At 39.6% G+C, this 21,904-nt stretch overlaps 3 protein-coding genes across 8 annotated transcripts; all 3 read left to right on the plus strand.

The window, feature by feature from the left end:
* Positions 1–2,249: 2,249 nt before the first annotated feature.
* upf3a (UPF3A regulator of nonsense mediated mRNA decay) lies at positions 2,250–11,059 on the plus strand. Of its 4 annotated transcripts, XR_009233960.1 has the most exons (13): positions 2,250–2,531; positions 3,370–3,476; positions 3,566–3,672; positions 4,087–4,185; positions 4,270–4,380; positions 4,489–4,544; positions 4,638–4,796; positions 4,895–5,028; positions 5,718–6,018; positions 7,012–7,203; positions 8,781–8,842; positions 9,569–9,646; positions 11,006–11,059. XR_009233960.1 is itself a non-coding variant. In XM_058618188.1 (11 exons), exons 1-10 carry the CDS (start codon positions 2,289–2,291, stop codon positions 7,198–7,200), a joined length of 1,506 nt encoding a protein of 501 aa, XP_058474171.1. In that variant the 5' UTR covers positions 2,251–2,288; the 3' UTR covers positions 7,201–7,203; positions 8,781–8,871. The 4 variants fall into 4 exon arrangements, 3 of the variants coding, with proteins under 3 accessions (XP_058474171.1, XP_058474179.1, XP_058474190.1); XM_058618188.1 differs by lacking the exons at positions 9,569–9,646; positions 11,006–11,059 and having other exon boundaries at positions 2,251–2,531; positions 8,781–8,871; XM_058618196.1 differs by lacking the exons at positions 8,781–8,842; positions 9,569–9,646; positions 11,006–11,059 and adding an exon at positions 8,164–8,600 and having other exon boundaries at positions 2,251–2,531.
* Positions 9,569–12,817, plus strand: p2ry8 (P2Y receptor family member 8). Its single transcript, XM_058618219.1, has 3 exons — positions 9,569–9,646; positions 10,927–11,241; positions 11,591–12,817. Exons 2-3 carry the CDS (start codon positions 10,949–10,951, stop codon positions 12,312–12,314), a joined length of 1,017 nt encoding a protein of 338 aa, XP_058474202.1. The 5' UTR covers positions 9,569–9,646; positions 10,927–10,948; the 3' UTR covers positions 12,315–12,817.
* A 321-nt stretch (positions 12,818–13,138) lies between these two features.
* Positions 13,139–20,481, plus strand: asmtl (acetylserotonin O-methyltransferase-like). 3 transcript variants are annotated; one of them, XM_058623359.1, is made up of 16 exons: positions 13,139–13,242; positions 14,449–14,565; positions 15,049–15,180; positions 15,271–15,318; positions 15,405–15,469; positions 15,560–15,624; positions 15,732–15,840; positions 16,146–16,332; positions 16,413–16,634; positions 17,285–17,447; positions 17,555–17,754; positions 17,837–17,969; positions 18,049–18,189; positions 18,326–18,448; positions 19,690–19,927; positions 20,164–20,394. In XM_058623359.1, the coding sequence occupies exons 2-15, from the start codon at positions 14,473–14,475 to the stop codon at positions 19,893–19,895; spliced, it is 1,887 nt and encodes a 628-aa protein (XP_058479342.1). In that variant the 5' UTR covers positions 13,139–13,242; positions 14,449–14,472; the 3' UTR covers positions 19,896–19,927; positions 20,164–20,394. The 3 variants fall into 3 exon arrangements, with proteins under 3 accessions (XP_058479342.1, XP_058479343.1, XP_058479344.1); XM_058623361.1 differs by lacking the exon at positions 13,139–13,242 and adding an exon at positions 14,104–14,207; XM_058623360.1 differs by lacking the exon at positions 19,690–19,927 and having other exon boundaries at positions 20,164–20,481.
* Positions 20,482–21,904: the final 1,423 nt, after the last annotated feature.

The following is a 21,904-nucleotide window of genomic DNA, read 5'->3' on the forward strand; positions in this document are numbered from 1 at the left end:
AAGTGTCATGATCCTGTGCAGGGGAGGAGTGAAATCTCCCGACCTCACATCAGTCACCTCCACTCCATCACTTCTCTCAGATTCACATGTCAGTCACGGTATACTCCTGCGTACGGACATTGTTTTTGTGTTGGTTTATTTGTTTGTTTTATCTCCAGTGTATCTGGGCCCAGTGCAGATGGGCTGTACTCCGTCCAAGTCGAGCGTCATTTACACCCAGGACAGGGTTTGTCGGGACCTGGACACCTGCTCCACCTTTGTTCCCAGTCTCAAAAGCTCCGTGTCCACACCAGAGAGACCTCGGCTGTGTGTGGAGAGCAGCGGCGGCAGGCAAACTTTCCTCAGCGGTGAGTTCATAATATGAATATGTGGTGTCCTGTCCCTAATAAAATGGTTACATGGTTACAGCATGTCAGTGTTGCATTGAAAAAGAAATATCTTGAGAAAGTACCTCATAGAGGTCTATTTTAATGTGTATTTTGGTCCAAATCTGGATCACGATCCGGATCTGAAGCATGGAAAATACTTACCCATGTATGAAAATGATTACTGGTTTCAACCTCGGCCAAAATTGCTCCCCAGTTTGATGTATGCATTTTATCATTTAATGAGCAGCTTGGATATGTATTTCTCGGTATTGAGTTTCGTCCTATTTTCGAAACATTTCAGATATCCACAACTTCTTTTTTGCCAGGACAATTTTCTTTTGTTTTATCTTGAATTCAATCCAATGTAGTGATCCCAGGAGGATTAAAGATATCTCCAAGTGGAATTATGGATAGTCATGCTTTAGCTCCAGACAAGTGACGCAATTTGCCACTTTTAGAAATACGTTTTCATATGAAAAAAATGTAAAAGGGTAGAATATTGTCATTGTGGATATCTGAAAAATTCATCTTGACTGAGAAGAATTAAATTATGGTCATGCATAATATTGAGACAGCTTGCTGTAAGGTAATGGCACTCATGCTGATGTCATTTGAAGCATGATATTGGTCATTTCATACATGAATTATCCATATTTTACTGGAATGTGTTTCCCTATTCCCAATATGACACAAATTAAATTAGCCTCCATATTCATTCCCCATTTTTGTTCACACCCGTGACTTCATTGGCTTGTAGCGAGCAATTATCATAAAATGTCACTTAACCGAAAACTGTGTCAAATCGACCAGCTGATGACAATGATGCGTTTCAGTGCAGTGACACTGCGTATACGTTTGCGCTCTCTGGGTGCTTTTTCTTGTTCAGTGACTTTGTTTCCATCTGCTCCACAGTTCCTCACCGGGATGTCTACGGACGGTCAGTGAGTCAGACCTCCTGCACTGAATCTGTGGGCTCTGTGGGCAGCGTTGATCCACGCTGTTCGTCCTCTGTGGAACAGCGCAGCGTGACGGCGTGCAGCAGCACTGACGACACTGTGACACATACAGTGCAGTAAAATGCGCAAAAACCACTGCGAGTCGCTTTAATTCCCCCCCCCCCATACTCGCGTGATGAATCCCGTCTATGAATGACAATTAAACAGAATAAATGCGTTTTCTGAACGCATCGCTGTGGTGTGTTTCTCCTACCATGTGGTGAGAACTGGCTTGAGACAATTATAACGCTATATCGTGATAATTGTGAGTTTTCGCCTATAGGTGTTGCCATGGCGACTTGGCGATGTCTGATGTTTCACCGTTGACTTCAAGTATAAAAGTGTCCAGTCAACCTGAAACGTCACCTTTGATCAATGCCCAGAACATGTCAATAATTGTGAAACAGTTACTGCAAAAGAGCGCCACCCAGTGGGCACAGCAGCCTTGGCTTTTAATGCTTGATCTAAGTGATTATTCAGTTATGTTATGGACAGCAAACAAATAAAATTAAAAATTAAAATTTATATAATTATTTTTGTTTTAAGGGAAAAACAGCATTTTAATTGCTTTCATGCAAATTGTAGCATTACCTCAGACAAACGGTCAACACTTGTTTTCATAGTTGTTTTCTGCTTCCTACATTTTATAATCATTCCATGTCAGCTGATCTACAGACCTTTTTTATTTTTGATTATAACATTTATATTTGAAAAAAGAGACCCTTTTTGTCATCCATGTTGTGAATATTACTTTTATTTAATACACTAAAAGACATTAAAATATGCACATTCTATACTATTGTCTAAAATCTATGCTTCCGCAAAGGAAATCACCGTCTTTCAGCTGCTTCATTAACCGTGTTTGATAGTTTGTGTGAAGGTGACAGGTCCTTTTGAAAACTGTATCCGCACTCTGCACACATACATGCATGTTGCCGTCTTTTCAGCTCTCCCTGCACTCGCGATAACATCACAGTCTCGCGAGAACACAGTGACAACACGGGCTTGGAGAAGGAGATGGGGAGAAATGCGGTCTGAAAAGGACCAAATGACCGTGGGCAAGGAGAAAAGCGTCGTCGAGATACAGTTTAGGGACATCCCGAGAGAGCAGGACAACATCCCCGGTAACCTCAAACCGAAAGAGGAGAAGAAGGAGGTTTTCACCAAGGTGGGGGAGCCGAGCGTGTTTCCCGCTCTGTGTCGCATCATTATTGCTGTGGAGAACAGTCATGGAGGAGGAATGGAGGGAGCTGGGATCATTTCAGCACCGCGGACAGCGACTATAGACCTGTATCAGCTTCACTTCCACATTTCTAAACGACTTTACTCACGAAGTCTTTATATAGGACGTTAACATGTACAGCTAGTGCGCTTAAACAAATGCAGCATCGACTGTAAAAGATTATGGCAGCACTGCGTCTAGTCCTGTGCGCATCATGTGGGGTTTAAAAGCACGGCTTCTCTCAACACACAGACTCACCACTGTTTACATGTTCCACAGGTTTTATGTTTCTCTGAGTAATGTTGTCATTTATTAAAACCATATAGTGTATGTTTTACCCTTCATTAGCCTGAGAGAAAAACAAACAAACAAACCCATGTCTCCGTCCATTCTGTCAGTTTACTTCTAGCAGGAAAGTTAAGTTAAAGGGAATGAATGGGTTCTAAAGAAATACAATCCAATTCATAGTGTTTTTTTTGATGGATGTATAAGAAGACAGTTCTTGTTCCACTGAGAGCAACACAAGACCACATAAAACTGAGCCTATGTTTGGAAGCAATCTCACGTCAGTTCTGTGTAGAGCTTAATCTGTTTATTTATTAAGGACATTTGTTTTGCAATTTGCAGTAGAACAACAATTAAAAAAACAGTAAATAAGGGCATGGGGCAACATAGACGCACACAGCACACATTTCTAGTTTATAAGAGCTGCCAATAAAGGGCAATAAAATCAGTGCAAGCAAACACTCAAACCATAAAGCACAGTTTTCTTATATAATTGCAGGTGGTGATTCGAAGGCTTCCTCCTCACCTGTCAAAAGACCAACTAGAAGAACAGCTCAGCCCTCTGCCCTCCTATGACTATTTTGAGTTCTTCCCAGCAGATCAAAGGTATTTGTAACCTTTCTGACCTTGTAGTACAAAATAATTTTCCTTCTCAAGAAAATGTTTTTGACCTCTCATTTTTTCCCCCTCCTCAGTCTGTATCCTCACCTCTTCTCGAGAGCATACATCAATTTTAAAAACCCTGAAGATATCCTGCTGTTTAGAGACAGATTTGATGGCTATGTCTTTATTGACAACAAAGGTATGTCTCTTAACTTTGTTTGAACTATTTTGTTGCCATGAAGGTGGACAAACAAAGTCGTATGGTCTGCAGTATTAAATGCAAACAAATCATGTTTGTTTTGCAGCTGTAGGATGAATTGTATGCGCATGACAAATAAAGGAGGGCAAACACAGAACAGATGAAAAATTCTTTGTCTGCTTGATTTAAATTTTTTTAATGTTTTAAATTGTTTTTATTTCTATAATTGATTTTTTTAAAATTGATTTTGTTTTGTTTTGCATCTGTAAAGCACTATGAATGGCCTTGCGTAATGGCGCTATACAAATAAACTTGCCTTGCCTTGCCTTGCCATGTATTGTTTACTGTCACTGTTATTATCCTCTGGCTGGTCTGTTGAATGATGAGCTGCCCTTTATTTCAATATTTACTCAGGTCAGGAATATCCTGCAGTGGTAGAGTTTGCCCCCTTCCAGAAAATTTCCAAGAAGAAGCTAAAAAAGAAAGATGCCAAAGCCGGGAGCATTGAAGAAGGTATTGAAATGCACAGCTTGAGCCAACAAAGTCCATATTTGGTGTGATCTCATTTATATGCATGTTGCTCTGAAACCCTCTCAGATCCAGAGTACAAGCGATTCTTGGAGAATTACTCCTGTGATGACGAGAAGTCTATGGCCAATCCTGAGACTCTCCTGGGAGAGATAGAGGCCAAAACCAGAGAGCTCATAGGTGCAAATACAAACAAAGATGATTATTTTCCTGTGAATCATCATGAAAAAAAGTATCCATTTGCATAAGTATAGACATTATTTGATGTTTCCCCTTTTTTTATTTCAGCCAAACGAACAACACCCCTGTTGGAGTACATCAAAAATAAGAAAATAGAGAAACAGGTAAAAAAAATAAAAGGAATGGCAAATGGAATTACCCACAGTGTGCTTTGAAAAATATGTAATATAGTTTGATTGCTTCATCTGTCCTTAAAGAGAATAAGAGAGGAGAAGAGAGAGGAGCGGAGGAGGAGAGAGCTGGAAAAGAAACGGCAAAGAGAAGAGGAGAAGAGGAAGCGACGAGAGGAGGAGAGACGCAAACGGAAAGAGGCTGAGAAGCAGAAGAAACTGTCCGATAAAGACATCAAAATCAAAGTAACTCATACCTGAAACAAATTATGTTGCTTACAGTTTACAAATGTTTTAGATGGCCCTTTATAACAAATAATTATGGGGACCTTGTGTTTGTTCAGCTCCTGAAGAAGAGCGACAGAGACGACGATGTGGATTCGGACCGAATTAAGGACAAAAGTGACACTGGGGAGGCAGACAGAGGGAAATGGGAAAAAGCAGGAGGACAAATGAAGTCAAAGGACCCCAAGGAAAAGTAAGTTCACTGCACATACTTGTATGGAAGCCGACAACAGCCATGATCACTGTTTTGTTCATTCCATTATCTTGAGATCACGGAATAATCAATGTTGTAATCTCAGGACAAATCTCGCTTTCTTGTGATTACATGATAATTAATCTGCTTCCCAGTTGCTGGTTCGGCATGCAGATGCAAGTGAAAAACAGGAGAGAGGATGGAGAACAAAAGCAAATCTGAATAGTATTAAAAATAGTTATAAACAGAGCTCTAGAACCAGTGAAAAAAAAACTCTAGAAACTCTAAAGAAAGTGCAAAAGCCAGGTTTGAACATAAGAACTAGCACCAGTACTTGATGGTAATGAGGCAAGAGCACACAATCTCACATGATGTTTAGCTACAACACAATGCACCATGTCATTTATTAAAATGATAACCTTGCACACTGGCAGAAATTGCACAGTGTCTCTTTAAGAAAAAGACAATTGTGACTGAAGCTTTACAGGCGATGGTGGCTCTGAAACGAGCCATGTTATCTCAAGAAAAAATAATCTGAGTCAATTTATATATATGTGCGTGTGTGTGTGTGTTTATTTTTCAAATTTAATCTTCTGGGGGAAAAAGTTATGACAATATCAATATCTTACTAAGTACAAAGAACTCATAATGTTGTACCCTGTGTCTGCAATTTCCCCTGTTGCCACTAGAGGTCAGCCTGAGAGTGACAAGGAGCAAAGAGAACAGCACGGACGGCGACAGAGGGATAAAGATCACAGAGGGAAAGATGAAGAGCGGAAACGACAGAGACACCACTACGAGTTTGATAAATATATGCGGCGTAAAGATGAGACCAAGTGGGGGAAGGGCTACTGCCAAGACCGAGCCAAGAAAGAGGGACATCACCATGGCTTCTCCTACTGTCCTGACAGTGGAGACAAGCTAGGGAAGGAAGACAGGGAGGACCTGAGTAACAGGAAGGAACGCCTCCGAAACAAGGTGAGCGAGAAGGTGAGCATGGGGGGTTTGGGTGGTGAAGCCATGCTTTGTTTTAGCATGATGCAACGTTGTAACCATGTCTCAGATGTTCATTGATATGTGATTGTTTACAGATGACTGTGATAAGTTGTGACACAGACAGACACTGTGTCTTTCAGGATACCCAATGGCATAAACCAGTGGTTTTCAAACCTTTTTTTATTAAAGGCCAAGCCAAAACATCCAGGCACATCTGTAGTCAAATCTTCTCACCCTGAAGAGAAAAGTGAGATATTTAACATAAGGAAGTAAGTAATGTGAAACTTAAGAATTGGACAATTATTTAAAAGCTGTAACACAGTGCACACATTTAAACCCTTTTATAAAATACATACATATCTGTACTTCACTGTCCTAAGTAAATGGTCGTAGCAAAATGATGATCCTGATTCTTCTCAAAAATGTGGTTTAGAGCTTTTTAATAAAAATGACACAATCTACTGTTTAGAACTGATTAATGTCTATGACACAATAAATACATTTCTTTCACCTGCAACTGTGGTTGCCTCTCTCTCTCTCTCTCTCTCTCTCTCTCTCTCTCTCTCTCTCTCTCTCTCTCTCTCTCTCTCTCTCTCTCTCTCTCTCTCTCAGACACACACAGTTTGCGCAGCCATCTTTCACGGCACACTGCATTAAGTTCCATACATCTGGGCAGCCAAAACAAAGTGTTATCCCTAACCTTAATCATTACCAGCCAATGCCTAACATCAATCTTAGCCCAGCATTTATTTTTTATTTTTTTTTAACTTTAATCAGCATTATAGTGTAAGGTTGTAAAAAAAAAAAATCCACAGCACACCTAAATTGGTCTCATGGCACACCCGTCTGGCTGCAGCACACCATTTGGGAACCACTGGCATAAACTATGAATTAAGAAAATAAATAGAGGACTACATATGGATCGATGTGAATTCAAACAGTGTGCTGCTCGTCTCTCCCATGTCTTGCTCTCTTGTCTTCCTCCAGGACCGCCCAGCCATGCAGCTCTACCAACCGGGCGCACGCAACCGCAAACGCATGAACTCAGCAGGCAAAGGCTACGACTGCATCCCTGTGGGCCCCTCATCTGAATCCGGAGCAGATCACTGTTATGAGGTTGTTACTATGGCAACAGGGCTGGAGAAGATGTTCGACAAGAGCAAAGATGAGCTGTGAGATGTGAGCAGTTACAGGAAATTAAAGTACATGATTCAGCTTTTCAGCCCACGTTGATGGTGACAGGTTTGACTGTAATGATGAGACTAATCAATCCCACTGAGGTAGAAAGCGCCTCAAAGGCAAGAGGTCTGAATGTTGTTCAAGGAGCGTGTACATTTTTAGCACATGTTAAAGGTCCAGTGTGTATCATTCAGGAGGGTTTATTGGCAGAAATGTAATATACTACACATACGTATGTTTTTATAAGTGTTTGATCGCTTTAAAATAAAACTAATTTGGTTTTCGTAGCCTTAGAATAAGACTTTTATATTTACTTAAGGCAAGGAAGGGCCTTGCTTTGCAGTGGCCACAATTTGCATTTTGAAGCAGAAGCTTGATACGTAAATTGAAGTATAAACCAATAAAAAAAAAAAAAGGAGGAAACTGCAGAGTGTGAGTGTTGAGTGTTTACATCCTTTCTGGTATGTGAAAGCCATTGTAGTTGTCCTCACATTAGATATCAGTGATTCTTACACACTGGACCGTAAAACCCTTTATTTTACAAGTCTATGTAGAATAATGAGAACTGGTAGCAGTCACATTAGTAACAGCACAACAGTTCCATTAGTATATTTCACACACTAATTGATACGTTGATGTTTGATTGATTGATTTATTTTTAATTGAAATCCTCTTGCTTGCTCTGTCACGTGAGGCAGTCCAGTGTCCAGTCGGTCATCACGTTTATGAAGTGTGTCCCCGTAAGAGACAGTTCTCGTGTGACGTCCCTCAACAGTTTGGTGGAACTGAAGTGATTGCTCAAACATTTTCAGAGACACTGCTGAACTGGGATGTTTCTTTCAAAAAAACCGAATAAATCCTTTTATGAAAATGGAATTTAATGTAAGGAATGAGGAACTTTTGCAGAGATGTAGAAAATCTAACTCTGGTAATCCTGTGTGTGTTTTTGTTTGTGTACAGGTGAGCGACTGAGGGGAAAAGTTATTATTTCTTAAGAGGACAACATGTCAACAAGTTTTATCTCTCTTTCCTAATGTCTGTCAGTCATGCTACAGTTGGTTCTTTTTTTATTCTCTTGATTCTTACAACAGAGACCAGAGTGTGTTTCATGAGCTTTGTACATGATCATCTGTGAGCCAGGAAGAACACATTCAATACATTTATATATAGCATTCAATGTAAATGAAATGGCAGTATGAGATAGAAAAGTGAAAATAATACATTTCTAATGGTATTGGTACATGTTTTGCATTAAATATTACAAAAATAAATACAAAAAGGTGTATATATGGAGTGTGTTTAACAGGATTTATGCCCTAATATTTGTCTATCACACCTCTTGTATCCCTTTTTCTCCTTAAACTGTGAGGAAATAAAGCTCTTCTGATGTTATGAGAGATTGAACAGTGTTTCAGTCATTGTAGCAGTTTGACAGTTTGGGCGAGGAAGCACCTGTCTGCTGCACTGCCTGTCGTATAAATTAGTAGATAAGCATTCATGGCTAAAAAGTTCTTCAGCCATTTGAGATCACAGAGGAGGCTATTTCTTTTAATTGTCTTTCTTTTTTTTTATCACAGTGATCACATAGATGGTGTCTGTCACAGGAAAAAGCAGAACCGTCACAATCAAAAGGAAGTCTGTGAGCGCATGTCTCTGATTGTTATGGAAACACGTTTATGTAATGCATGTGCATGTATGTGTTGGTGAGTGTGTGTGTATATGTGCTGTCGGGAGCTTTGAATGTTGACTGTGTGGAGGTTTGCACACTTATATTAAGGTACTTGTCACAGGTTTTACTTGTGAATAATCCTTTTTTTTACATTAAGAATAGAAACATAATAATCTTGATTTATAGACCACTTTTCACTTCCCAATATTAGCCGAAGAAAACAGAGCAGGCACAAGATATATGCAAAAATAATTTAAAAGGGAACAGAAAATCATCAGTTGAAAAGGGAACAGTTAAAACGAATGTGATGCAGTGAATCGGACATTAAAAACTTAAATCAGAAGAGGACTCGACACGTCTGTTGTGTTAGTAACAGTGTTGATGAGTAAAAGTAACACAGACTTTTCGGAAACAGACATGCCCTTTATCGTAAACACTGAGAGGTGGTTCAGATAAGTCATGGGCCACTAGTTCAAGTATCAGACAACGGTTGTGGTAATTATTGGGATTGGAGTGGAAAGTCTGAGACAGGTACACGTGTCAGGAGTAATTCTCAGTCTGAATCTAACTGTTACTACAGTTGGTACAAGACTGTCACATGTCTCATTTCCTCTCTCTCTCTCTCTCTCGCTCTGTGTGTGTGTGTGTGTGTGTGTGGTACTCTTGACAAGTACAAATGCGATTTTTTTCCAACAGTCACACTATCTGTACCCCCATCTGTAACTGACACAACTGTGCCTCCCCGCTCCGATCTTTTGAGCCTTGAATATATAGGTGAGTTCCTAACTGACTTTTACTGTGGTTTACCTGGAGAGCTGCTAACCTTATATACATTTGCAATGTTAATCTCATTTTGAAATGGGCCTAAGCTGTGCCACGTGTCAGCTAATTAATACTTTTTTTGTATATTTAAAATTGTGTAATTTTTATGTTATTAGTAACGCCTTGCTCAGGGTTATTTTTTTGGAAATGTCTGCAGTGACTCAATTTCATAAGGAAAAAATGTTTATTTTTTGACATCATTTTTGTTCAGCCTATTTACAGAAAAATTAAGATGACTAAAAAACTGACCCAAGTCTTAACATCAGTAGGGTGTAAATGAAATGAGGTGAACATTTACAAAAATCCTCACAATAAAACGTCGAGGAGAATAATACAGTGTTAGTGGCAGTCCATAGGAACGGCAGCCGAGGCGTTTCATTGTAGAAAAATCTAAGACTTCTTCATTACTACATGAATATCTTTGTCTTTGTCAGAGTGCCTCCGATGCCATTCTTTTTGACGGTCACACTTTGACCAAATTAAGAGAAGGAATTTTGTGAATTTTTGAATAGTCTATCAATTTTATTGTTGTCGAGCACTTGATTTCCACTAATGTGTAGTGACCCAGTGTAGCACTCACCTTTTTTTCTTATTTTTATACATACAGACAGATAATTTTTATTTGTTTTTTTTCTGATATGGCACTAGAAGATTGATCATTGTTACAATCACTGTCCTGATGACTGATTCTGTAATTGTGAACTTCCCCTTGCACAAGTAGCTGTAAAAAAAAAAAAATAAAAGCTGTGGTTTGTGGTAATCCCCCGACTTATGTATGTGATAGAAAGTGTTAGCCATCTCACGGTGCTATATTTTAATTCTGTTACGATTTTTGGTAAAAAAATCTGTGATTATAAAACCATATAACCATTGGCTCTTGTGAGCCTATATTTCAAGAACATTTTTTGTGTGTCAATTGTGCACAACCTGCCCAGATTGACAGTTGGCACAGCACAACTAATCAAGGATGTCCTTTTCCTGTGTGAATACTCCACCCAACACTTGAGTGACTTTCATACAGACAACAACATTCAGTGAACCAGTCATGAAGTGAATGTTACAGGATTTCACCACACCTTCACACCACTCATTTATGCTCCCTTGCAGATGTTTCCACTCTGCATTCATCACTTGAGATAAGATCTAGACTGGTTTCTTGTTGTGGCATAGCACATTTGCTTTCGAAATCAAATATTTGATCATACTTTATTTTTCTGCTGTGTTGTACACAGGTGAGTGGCGGCCCGTCCAGTCATGGTGGGTAATTCGAGCGGGACACAGCTGGACAATGCAACCCTGTACCTGTTTCAGAGTACAAACACCAGCAACCTCATTTCTGTCATCTACATATTCGTTACTGCCATCAACCTTGTGGGAAATGGTCTCTCCATGTGGCTCCTCCTGTTCCGTACCTCGCCCAAGACCCCCTCCATCATCTTCATGATTAATCTGACCTTCACTGACTTGACCCTTGGAGCTGCTCTGCCCTTTCAGATAGCCTACCAGCTCCAAGGTTATAACTGGAATCTGGGACCTAATATGTGCAGGTACTCTGGAACAAGTATCATGATACTTGGCTGCTGATTTGATTTGTATTGGGATTTAATAATATTGATAATTGCCATTATTTTTTTCTTGGACCAAAATTAAATAATGCATTTCTGGAGACAATAACCCCCGAGAGTCATATTTCCGAGATCAATACACATTGCATATTAGTCAGTCAGTCTGACATGTATTTACATTGAATGGGACAGCTAGTCAAATAGTGTTTTAGTTTATGTGCCAAAATGAATAAAACCTCTCATAAACCCGGCATTGCAGAAAGCACTGTTCAACAGAACTTCCAATACTTTTTCTCCAAATAACCCCTTTTTCCTCTGTATTCTCCTACAGTGCACTGACCATCATCTTTTACACCAACATTTACTGTTCCATTCTGACCATGATGGCCATAGGTATCGACCGCTACCTGGGCATAGTCAGGCCCATGCTGTTCCGAGAGACCAGAGAGCGGAAGTCCATCGCTGTCATCAGTTGCCTCCTCATGTGGGGTTTGGTGCTGGCCGTTTTGAGCCCACTCATGACCACAGACTTAACCTTTGTCATTCCTGAACTTGGGATTACCACATGTTTTGACATGCTGAAGAAAGACATGCTCCCATCCACGTTGGCCTGGGCTGCCTTCCTCTTCAGTTTGGAGTTCATTCTCTTCCTCTTCCCCCTTTTTGTCACAACATTCTGCTACGTCAGTGTCATACGCAAACTGGCAAGAGATTGCAAGACGGCACAGAAAAAGAGAGCGATACGTCTGGCCGTTATTGTTCTCCTGGTCTTCACCCTTTGCTTTACACCCAACAACATCCTCTTGCTGAGTCACACTGTGCTGAGACTATTCTATAACAAGTCTCTGTACATGCCCTACAAACTGTCTCTTTGTTTCAGCTGCCTGAACAGCTGCCTCGATCCCTTCATTTACTACTTTGCTTCGAAGGAATTCAGACAAAAGCTGAGAGAGATGATAAATCTGCACAGCCTAAGTAGCATGGACTCGATGAAGATGGAGCAAAAAGAGATTTTACACACTACACATACCAATTTTGATGGCCGAGAGAGATAACACAGCGGGCAGTGTTTTAATGCCACACCGTGAGAAGGAACAGTAAAAGTAGGAGAAAGGTGAGAGGTGTAAAAGAGGAAGTGAGAGAAAAACAAGGCATTTTACGGTTCTTGTGTGTATCGAACTCTTACCACATATGTCTTGTGTAAAATAACATTTTTTTCCTATAAGCACCAAAACAAATGGTCTTGAACCACAGCTATGTTCCTGTCCCCCAATGTTAATCTGCCTTCCTCTATTACCATGGTTTTGTAAGAATAAGCAACATTTGTTTGTGAATAAGTCTATATATTTTAAACACACCATATCAGTTTTACCAGCCACATACTGTAGCACACATGTAAATTACATTGGCAATATTACTTCTTTCTCTATACAGTGATCTAGTGTTTTTTTGTTAAGTTTTTCTGGGCACAGGGTGTCATTTGCTGTACAGACTGTAAAGCCCTTTGAGGCAAATTGTGTTTGTGATGTTGGGCTATGTGAATAAAATTGTTTTTTCCTTTAAATACTGCTTTATTCACTGTTCACAAGTGCAGAGTCCATCCCTTGAACTAAGGGCTACAACAAGGGTGTGATGGTTCACTTAATAGTTGGAGTCGTCTTAAAGACAAGGGAGTTGCGATGTAAATACATACAATGTCATATTACTGCTACATCTTTAGTAATTGTATTACACACAAAAACAACAAGTCACATAAAACAAAAAAATAATAAAAGTTATTTACACAGACGAGGGTTTATTACTTCAAGTAGTTGTAGGAGGAGGAGCCAATACTATTTGTTGCAAGTGACTCTTCGCTAACAAGTGTGTGATTGGTCGATCTGACACGTCACGTAACACACGTCATCACGTTTGCGCCTCACTGTGAGCACCGGAGCAAGTACGTCCTGATTCCTGTCAGTGTAGATTCTCTAACTTGTGCTGGTGAGTGTCATATCTCATATTTTTATGTCACTGTGGTTTTTCTTTTTTTTTGTCATGTTCTTTTCAGAATAAACAGACGCCTCGCCCACAGGAGTTAGTTTGCTCAGCAGCCCCTGTTAGCTGATATGAACTGATACAGCTAACAACAAGTTAGCATGTGTAGAGCAGCAGAGAAGTGAGCTGTGGACGATCACCTATCATTTCATTTGTTATATAACGCCACCTAAAAGTAATGCCGGCGCAGTACACACCTTTGTCATATTGTAACAAGGCTGTCATGAATCATTTACTTTAGCTTTATCTAACTGAGTGCAGCCCAGTTTTCTCTGAACTTGCATTATTGTGTTTGTAAGAGAAAGTGGAAATCCTCATTCTTTAAAAGTTAAGATTCCTTTATCGTGAGTGCATGAGACATACAATGAATTTCAGGTGCGCTAACATAGCAACGTAGATTTTTCAAAGGTGTGTATTGCACCAATTAGAATAATAATAATAATTAAAAAAAAACTTGCTTATACATCGCACTTATGACTAGCACTTTATAGTTTGGCTTACTTGAAGCTCTTGTTTGTACCCAAATGTTTAAATGCACTTATTGTAAGTCTCTTTGGATAAAAGTGTCTGCTAAATGACATGTAATGTAATAATGTAATAATCAGTTATTAAATTTGGTGTTGCATTCTTTATGGTTTTGCACATTTGTGTCTATAAGGTGTGTTTTTTTAGTGCACAGTTCAGTGTAGTGGTAAAAACTGTTCATAAGTCATGTGGCCTGTGCTCTGAACGACCTATGTCACTCTCATATGTGAAGTTCAAACAGTTCATGTAGTTGCTGAACAGAAAAGAAATGCTGGTTGCAGGAGGCGTATGAGTCTTTCGGAGTAGGCAGATTTCGGTTGGCACAGATTTTCTTTGTGGTTTGTGTTTTCGTCTGCTGAGTTGTTGCTGTACCACACAAGTATCTTGTAAGTCAAGATGCCAAAGATAGGAGATAGAAATATACTAAAAGCTTCAACAAATTGTTATGTTACGCATTCTTCCTTTAATAAATGACTTAAATGTGCAATTGCTTACCGTCTTGTTTAATTGATTGATGTCCTTTATCTTGAACTTTGTCTGTCCTCAGAGTCTTCCGATTACTTTTTGCTGAGTGTCTGACTTAAACTAGGCCGTGTCTTTACTGGTTAACTTTGTTTATCACTTCAGCCGCAGTCAGACGAGACGACCACCATGGTGCTGAACCCTGTCATTTCCAAGCTCTCTGGCAAACTGGTCGTGCTGGCAAGTGGCTCGCCAAGGAGGCTAGAGATTCTGCGTAATGTGGTATGTTTCCCTCTGGTTAAACACATCAGAACTGTCTACATTTGAGCTGCTATGCATTTGTTGCATGGTTGTTAAAATGTCAAAAGTGCAGTGTGTCTTTCATGACCTAATACATTTGTCAGGTGACCTCATAGTAGTTCAATTCAGTTCAGGCTTTTTTTTGCCCTATATGTGATATCGAAAACAACATGAAAACAAGATAAGTTACAGCAGTAGATAAAGGCAAGTAATTAAAACACATAAAACATAAAATGGTAACAAAGAAAAGGATGAATACAGTTATAGTTCTAGTGCAGTTAACATGACAAGTGCCAGTTGTTTAAGTGCAATGAAAAGTTTTCATCACATAAATGAATGTTTAAACCTATTGTTCTAGTCTGTCTGTTTGTTTTAAAAGAGCAACTGACAATAGTGATGCCAGTAGTGATGAAAATTATGTTTTTAAATGCTTGAATTCTTTATTTGTGCTCTCCTGTATGTCAGGGTTTACGATTTGAGGTAGTGCCGTCCTGGTTTAAAGAAACCCTTGACAAGGGACTTTTCAAAGCACCTCATGAGTATGCAGTTGAGACAGCAAAACAGAAAGCCCTGGAGGTGGCCAGGAGGATGCCTTTTGTAAGTAAAAATATACTGCATGACAACTTACAGTATATTTTTATTGTAAGTGCATATTCATTATATATTGGTATGACTGTTCTGCTTTAGAAACACTTGAAAACTCCAGACATAGTAATTGGAGCAGACACTATCGTGGTAAGATAGAGACAGTATCAAAAATCTAGTTAACGTCGTATGTTATGGTAAAAATTCACTTTGGCTGTTATTTTTCATTTCCAAAGGCTGTGGATGGCATGATTTTAGAGAAGCCAGTAGACAAAGATGATGCCTACAGGATGTTGTCAAGGTTAGTATTTTATACCAGTTTCTGTCCAAATTAACATTACAAACATAAAAAAAAAATGCAATTCATCCCTTTCTGTTTGTCTTCTTCCAGCTTGAGTGGTAAAGAGCACAGTGTCTTCACAGGTGTAGCAGTTGTCCTCTGTCACGAGAAAGAAAGTGAGTCACAACTGAATGTAACTGTTATTTTTATTAGCAACTCTGTTATTAAAGTTAAGTGGAGGATGTCTAGCATTCGTTCTTATATGCCAATGTCCTGATTGCAGATGAAGAAGTGGATTACCAGCTGTTTGACTTCCACGAAGAGACAAAGGTGAAGTTTGCTGATCTCTCAGAAGATATGCTGTGGGAGTACATCAACAGTGGTGAACCCATGTGAGTATTAGCTTTTGAACTTTCACATATATAAAAGCAATTGATTTCTCTTGGTGTAGAAACCTCACTTCAGTCAATTGAGGTAATTTCATTTGATATGAGCTTCGTGAACCTGTTGCTTTTTGGACTTTGATGCCAGAGCTTTGTTCAAGCTCTGTGGGCTAGACAAGAAAATCTATTTTTGACTCATGACAATGACAATGTAATGTTTCGCTTGTTCTGCATTTGAAAAAGACAGTGTATGTACCATATCTTGCTATTAATACTGAATGAAAAGTCTGTGTGTGTGTGTCCGTGTGTGCTAGGGACAAGGCTGGCGGATACGGTATCCAGGCTCTTGGTGGCATGCTGGTGGAATACGTCCACGGAGACTTCCTAAATGTTGTTGGTTTCCCCCTCAACCACTTCTGCAAGCAGCTGGACCTTATTTACAACTGCAGTACTAACTCTGCAGGCCAGGAAAGTACACCATCATTCAGTCCTGTTCATAAGGTTAGTCGTTCTCACACTAGAAACACAATCCCTTTCCTGTTGTTTTCCAATTTTTTGACTAGACCTAATCTATTTTATAGGTGAAAAGGAAAGGCAGTAAAAGTGAAGTGGGTGAGCATTCTTCGAAGTTGGTGAACAGCTTGTCTAAACATACAGATAATGGGGAATCTGATGTCCGAGACATTGAGAAAACATTACCTCTGGCATCCAGCAGAGGGCAGACAATTGAGGAGGAGAGTGAGCCCAAAGGAGAGGACTTGCAGAGAATAATTGATCTAATGGATGGATTTAAAGCCTCAAAGGTAATTGGGTATGAACTGTGTTAACTTACAGTCAAGCGTTGTGATAATTGAATATTAACTGTCCTTTCTTCATGTTAAGTAAGAATGAAGGAGTACTCTTTTTGTCAATAGTAAAATCAGTGATGCTCATATCACTAAAGTTCTAGCCTGGAAACTATTAGTTAATCTTAACATAAATACTGAAAATAAGGAGAAAGGAGCTGTCTGATCCTGTTCAAAACTAATTTACATGTGACTACTGCTAACTCTTAGTAAAAACATCAAATGTGTTATTCTTAAGAAAAATGCTCCACATGAAAAGATGTGGTCGCACGGGAGATTAAGGTGTTGCACTATTTCATCGTCAGGTGCAGCGACTTCCTGTTCTCTCTATCAGTTGCCTGTCAGTCATAAGGTTACCACAAGTTGCCAGGATACAGGTTAAAAAAAGCATTATTTAGGGCTAATAGTTCTTAGTGATCTTTTCAGCCAACTCAAGGCAAAAAAAGGTAAAAGCATATTTGTCAAAATGTTGGACTTGTCTTATTCTTATTTTGTTTTGATTGACAACAGACACACACATTTTACATTGTATGAAATAACACATAACATCTTCATCAATAAAGATGTGCTTTTCTTTATTTTTTTCTGCTTTTCTTAAAATGCTTCAGGCACTCTTCACTGCCTCCAAGTTGTGTGTGTTTGACCTGCTTCATAATAGTCCAGGACTGGATGCAGCAGCAGTGGCTCAGGAGATCAAAGCTTCTGTGAAAGGGACTGAATGCCTGTTGGAGGCTTGTGTGTCTCTGGGGCTATTGAAGAGCAAAGAGAATGGTTAGTCAGCTTCCACCTTAATGTATGAAATATTTGTACTTATTCCTTTTGAAAAATTATTGGAGCATTTAAAACTCAACTTAAAATCGACTTTTTTTTTCACCCAGAGTGCCACAAGTCTGTGTACGAGAACACAGACTTAGCTGTGCGTTTCTTGCAGTCTGATGCACCGTACTCACTGCATGGATACATCCAGCATTGTAACAACACAATATGGCCTCTTTTCTCCCACCTGGAGAGTGCTGTGCAGGAAGGTACTCACCAGCATGAGAAGGCCTTTGGCAAGAAATCGAAGGACGTGTTTCAGGTGATTCTCTTCAGATGTTCTGCCTCAGTTTTTTTCTTACAGATGAAAGTTTTGTTTCTCATTCATCTTTCTCTATTTAAAGGATAATTACTACAACAGTCAAGAAAGAAAGCTGAGATTTATGAATGCCATGCACAGCATTGCAAGGGTTACTGGAACAGATGTGGCTACAGCCTTTGACCTCTCTAGTTACAAAACAGCGTGTGACCTTGGAGGTAAGGAGAACATGTAAAAGATTAAAATTGTGTGTTTTAACAGTCAACAAATGCTTCTCATCTATGTTTTCCCATCAAGGATGCACTGGTGCAATGGCCTATGAGTTCACCAAAGCCCATCCTGGTTTGTCTGTGACAGTGTTCGACTTACCTGCTGTTGTTGAGATGAGTGAACATTTTCATCCGCTGCACAAAGACAGCAGAGTTTCATTTGTAGCAGGTCAGTTTGTTTTTCTGCTTAAATTACAACAATGTTTAATGGTTTATCAGTGCAGTTTTTGTGTATATTTTGTCTTAGATGTTGTTCTAAGTTGCTGGAATGACACTCTCACTCTTTCTCCTGGCTTTATAAACAGGAGATTTTTTCAATGACGAGTTGCCCAAAGCAGACTTGTATATCCTGGCGAGGATTCTGCATGACTGGCCTGATGACAAGGTGCATTCACTGCTGAGTAAAATCGCGAGCACATGCACACCAGGTAAAATTCTTAAAGCCTGATAAAGCTATTTGTAAATTTAGTTTTTGCCTCGTTGATTACATTAGCTTGAAAAAAATAACACTGCTCAGAAGGTCTTGTTGAAACCTCTTGTATTTTAAAGACAACAATCTTGGCAAGCAACTAATACTAACAAGCGACTCTATTTTAGGTTATTATAATTATTAGTACTTATTAGTACATTATTATAGTACCTCCTCAACGTGGGCGGAGTCATCATAGCACGGCTGCATGAAACTGTCATGGCGTTGTTTTATACGCGACACACACAAACTAGTGACTAGTAAAGCAGTTCTTTCAGTGTACCGACTCTGTCTGACAGTCACTGAACTGAAATACGGCAGAACAGGTTGTGATGTGGCTCACGATTGCCGGCTTTCTACAGTGTGGTGGCTAAGTACACTTGTCTCCTCTCTTAAATATTGAGATTTTAGTAATTTCCTTGCTAAATGTTGGCGAATAACTCATGTTTACAGGATTTATAAGTCTTTTTGACTGATCTGGCAGTCTGTCAGAGTCACATTTTAGTATCAGCTCCACTCGCTTGGAACCTCCCTAGAGCAGGTACTAAAAAAGGTACTATCCCTAATGGAAAAGCAAAAAGAAAATGAGTAGAGTCGAGCCGCGCCGTGCCGAGTTGTGCAGGAACTGTGTAGTGGAAAAGTACTATTAGAAGGGAGGTGAAACCTCTTCAATCTAACCCAATCTCAGAACAGAGAGGACCAACTCTTTGTGGCTTTCTGGCTCCTGTTTAGATGAAGTGTTGTGTTGAGAACTTTCACCTGAGGCCGTGTTTGGTTAGTGACATGACTTTTCAGTGATTGTGGCACACAATATAAAGCTATATTGTGGTATAAAAAAAAACAACCTGTGGCTATAAAGAAAAACTGCTTAAATGACTGCAGCTTTCATGCTTTCAACAGTATGAGGATGTCAGTCAAGTGCCAGCAAAATTAAATAGGAGTCTTACTGGTTAGTTACTGCATTCTGTTAAATGATATGTAAAATCATCTGTTGTTTGGTTTTTAATTTGGTTTCAGTCAGGCTTTATTGACAGCTGCTGCTGTAGGGACATTTTATGTTGTCTCCTTGTTCCTGAGATTAATTTTGTGCCTCAAGAAATTAAAAGTAAAAAGATGAGGTAATACAAAATTAGGTCTATTGTTATTTAAGGTTGTACTATTGTGTACATGCTGTATCACACACTTGCACCATGCTGTCAGGCTGTGGACTCCTGCTGAGTGAGATCTTCCTGGATGAAGACAGAAGGGGACCGAGTCGCGGTCTGCTGCAGGCTCTCAGCATGAGCACAGGGAAACAGAGGAGCGCCACAGAATATGGTCTGCTTTTGAAGAGCCACGGTTTCACCACAGAACATGTCAGACGTACAGACAACTTCCTGGATGTTATGCTCTGCATAAAAGTGTGACTGTCATCACTCTCAACAGCAGTTTATGCAAGGTCTTGTTATGGATTTTATCTTGTGTGTCGAAATGATAGTCGAAAGTCAGCACTGATTTTGAGAATTGTTAACCAATAAAAGATGTTTTTTTTTAAAAATTTACTCTTATCTTTTGTAAAAAAAAAACAAAAGAAAATATGTCTATGATGTTTGAGGTTTTGCACAATATTAAAATGTAGACATGTATTTTCCCCACTCACTGAGGTCTTGAATAATCTCTTGTGTTGGGTCTTAGGAAGTGCGGTGCTCATAGCTGAGACCATGTTGGATGGCCTGACGCCCTACTCTGCTCTGCAGTCTCTGAACATGCTTGTCCAGACCGAGGGAAGTGAGAGAACGGAGGACAAGTACGTGGCCATGCTAAGCAAACATGGATTTGGGAACACGCGTGTGGTTCACACGAAGAACTTCCTAGATGCTTTTATTGCCATTAAAATGTAGCAATTTAATCAAGCACACAAATCAACATGTTTCTATTCATTTTGTTGCAATACAATGTTTTTAGTTGTGTAAAACGTCTTTTTGTGTAATTAAAGACAAAATCCTGCCTTTACATTTGTACTCAATCACCAATAGTACCAGCCTGTCAGCCAACACCGCACACATGGTTCAGCCCAGCAGTACAAGCACATGCTTATGCTGTCAAGAAGTGGCAGTTTTCTCCACATACTTCCCCACCTAAGTGTTCAGCTTTGCCTTTTTTTTTTTTTTTTAAAGTACAGATCCTTTTAGAGGGATTGAATTATCCCACATTATTGAGGCGCTGCTTTTCTTGTAACTTAACCTCTGCTGGAATCACATTGCTAGATCCCTGTTCTTGAAGCCACTGCATTTTAACTTTGGCAGAGCAGCAATTGTTTCAGTCAGATGTAACAAACCCAGATCTGCTTAGTTTCTGTGTGGGGAATTCACCATGTGCACAGTGGCCAGCTTTTGCACCAGGGATACAATTCAAAGTATGGTGAAACACATATTATACGTTAAATAATGGTATTAAACTAACTGACTGTTATAACTATCACTAGATAACATACTGGTGAGTAAATTCACAAACCAAGCTGTCTGTGATTGTCTGGTTTGTAGATTGCTCATTCGGAAAACCCTCGCTCTGCGGTCAGCTGCTTGACAGCTGTGGTTAGATTGTGTGCGTCCTGCTTTTTAAACACTCTGAGCTGTCAGATTATGATGATGCAATCTGGATGCAATAGGGCTGAGATGATTAAAGAAAGAATAATGACATGTAAGTAGTGTTATCATCGAAATAGGATGTCATTTTTGTACACTTTTCTGCCTCGCCGGACATGACTTCATGTTTACTTCAACGTTCTTGATGGTTGGAGGATGAATGCCAGAGATTGTGGAGACAAAAATGTTTTTTTAATGGAGGCCAGTGTCAAACATACTGCAAGGCATGGGTGGAGTCTTGATTATGGTTTGCATGTTGTGTTCCACATTTTCCACTGCTGATCCATCATGATCTGATTTGACCCTTATAATCATACCAGCACATTGTAAGAGCACATGAGGAGTTTAAAGCTTAAACTTAATGCTTTATGCTCTTCTTGTGGCGCCAAATAAATGTGTACTGTATGTATGTGTGTTAAGTCACACTAACCAGCATATGTTATTGCTCCATATTGGCTGCTGCTTTCCTTCTCTCCCGAGAATGATCAAACTCTGACTTCATCTCCACTGACATCAATCTATCCTCAATTAAAGCTGCAGAGAAAGTACTTTGCATGTCACTTATTCACTGACAGAACATGCAGTTCACCTCCCAACTGATATTTGATATTCTCACTCAATGTAACCCAGATTTAGTTTTTCCCAACTGAAAGATAGAATGGCACAATGCATGCTTTTCTTGTTATGTCACTCAGTCTCCTCAAGGTGGCATCACAAGCCTGCAGATCACTCCACAAAGTTTCCCTTTCTCTTGTGTTACACTGTCAATTCTTCCCAATGGCAGCAATGTG

This window comes from Solea solea, chromosome 2 (genome assembly GCF_958295425.1).
Source record: "Solea solea chromosome 2, fSolSol10.1, whole genome shotgun sequence".
Lineage (NCBI taxonomy): Eukaryota > Metazoa > Chordata > Actinopteri > Pleuronectiformes > Soleidae > Solea > Solea solea.

Coding starts and splice junctions, on each gene's coding strand:
- upf3a (XM_058618188.1), top strand. CDS start 2,289: ATGCATGTTGCCGTCTTTTCAGCTCTCCCTGCACTCGCGATAACATCA. Junction 3,673..4,086: donor TGTCTTTATTGACAACAAAG/GTATGTCTCTTA, acceptor ATATTTACTCAG/GTCAGGAATATCCTGCAGTG. Junction 4,545..4,637: donor ATAAGAAAATAGAGAAACAG/GTAAAAAAAATA, acceptor CTGTCCTTAAAG/AGAATAAGAGAGGAGAAGAG.
- p2ry8 (XM_058618219.1), top strand. CDS start 10,949: ATGGTGGGTAATTCGAGCGGGACACAGCTGGACAATGCAACCCTGTAC. Junction 11,242..11,590: donor CTGGGACCTAATATGTGCAG/GTACTCTGGAAC, acceptor ATTCTCCTACAG/TGCACTGACCATCATCTTTT.
- asmtl (XM_058623360.1), top strand. CDS start 14,473: ATGGTGCTGAACCCTGTCATTTCCAAGCTCTCTGGCAAACTGGTCGTG. Junction 16,635..17,284: donor ATGGATTTAAAGCCTCAAAG/GTAATTGGGTAT, acceptor AAAATGCTTCAG/GCACTCTTCACTGCCTCCAA. Junction 18,190..18,325: donor CAGAGTTTCATTTGTAGCAG/GTCAGTTTGTTT, acceptor CTTTATAAACAG/GAGATTTTTTCAATGACGAG.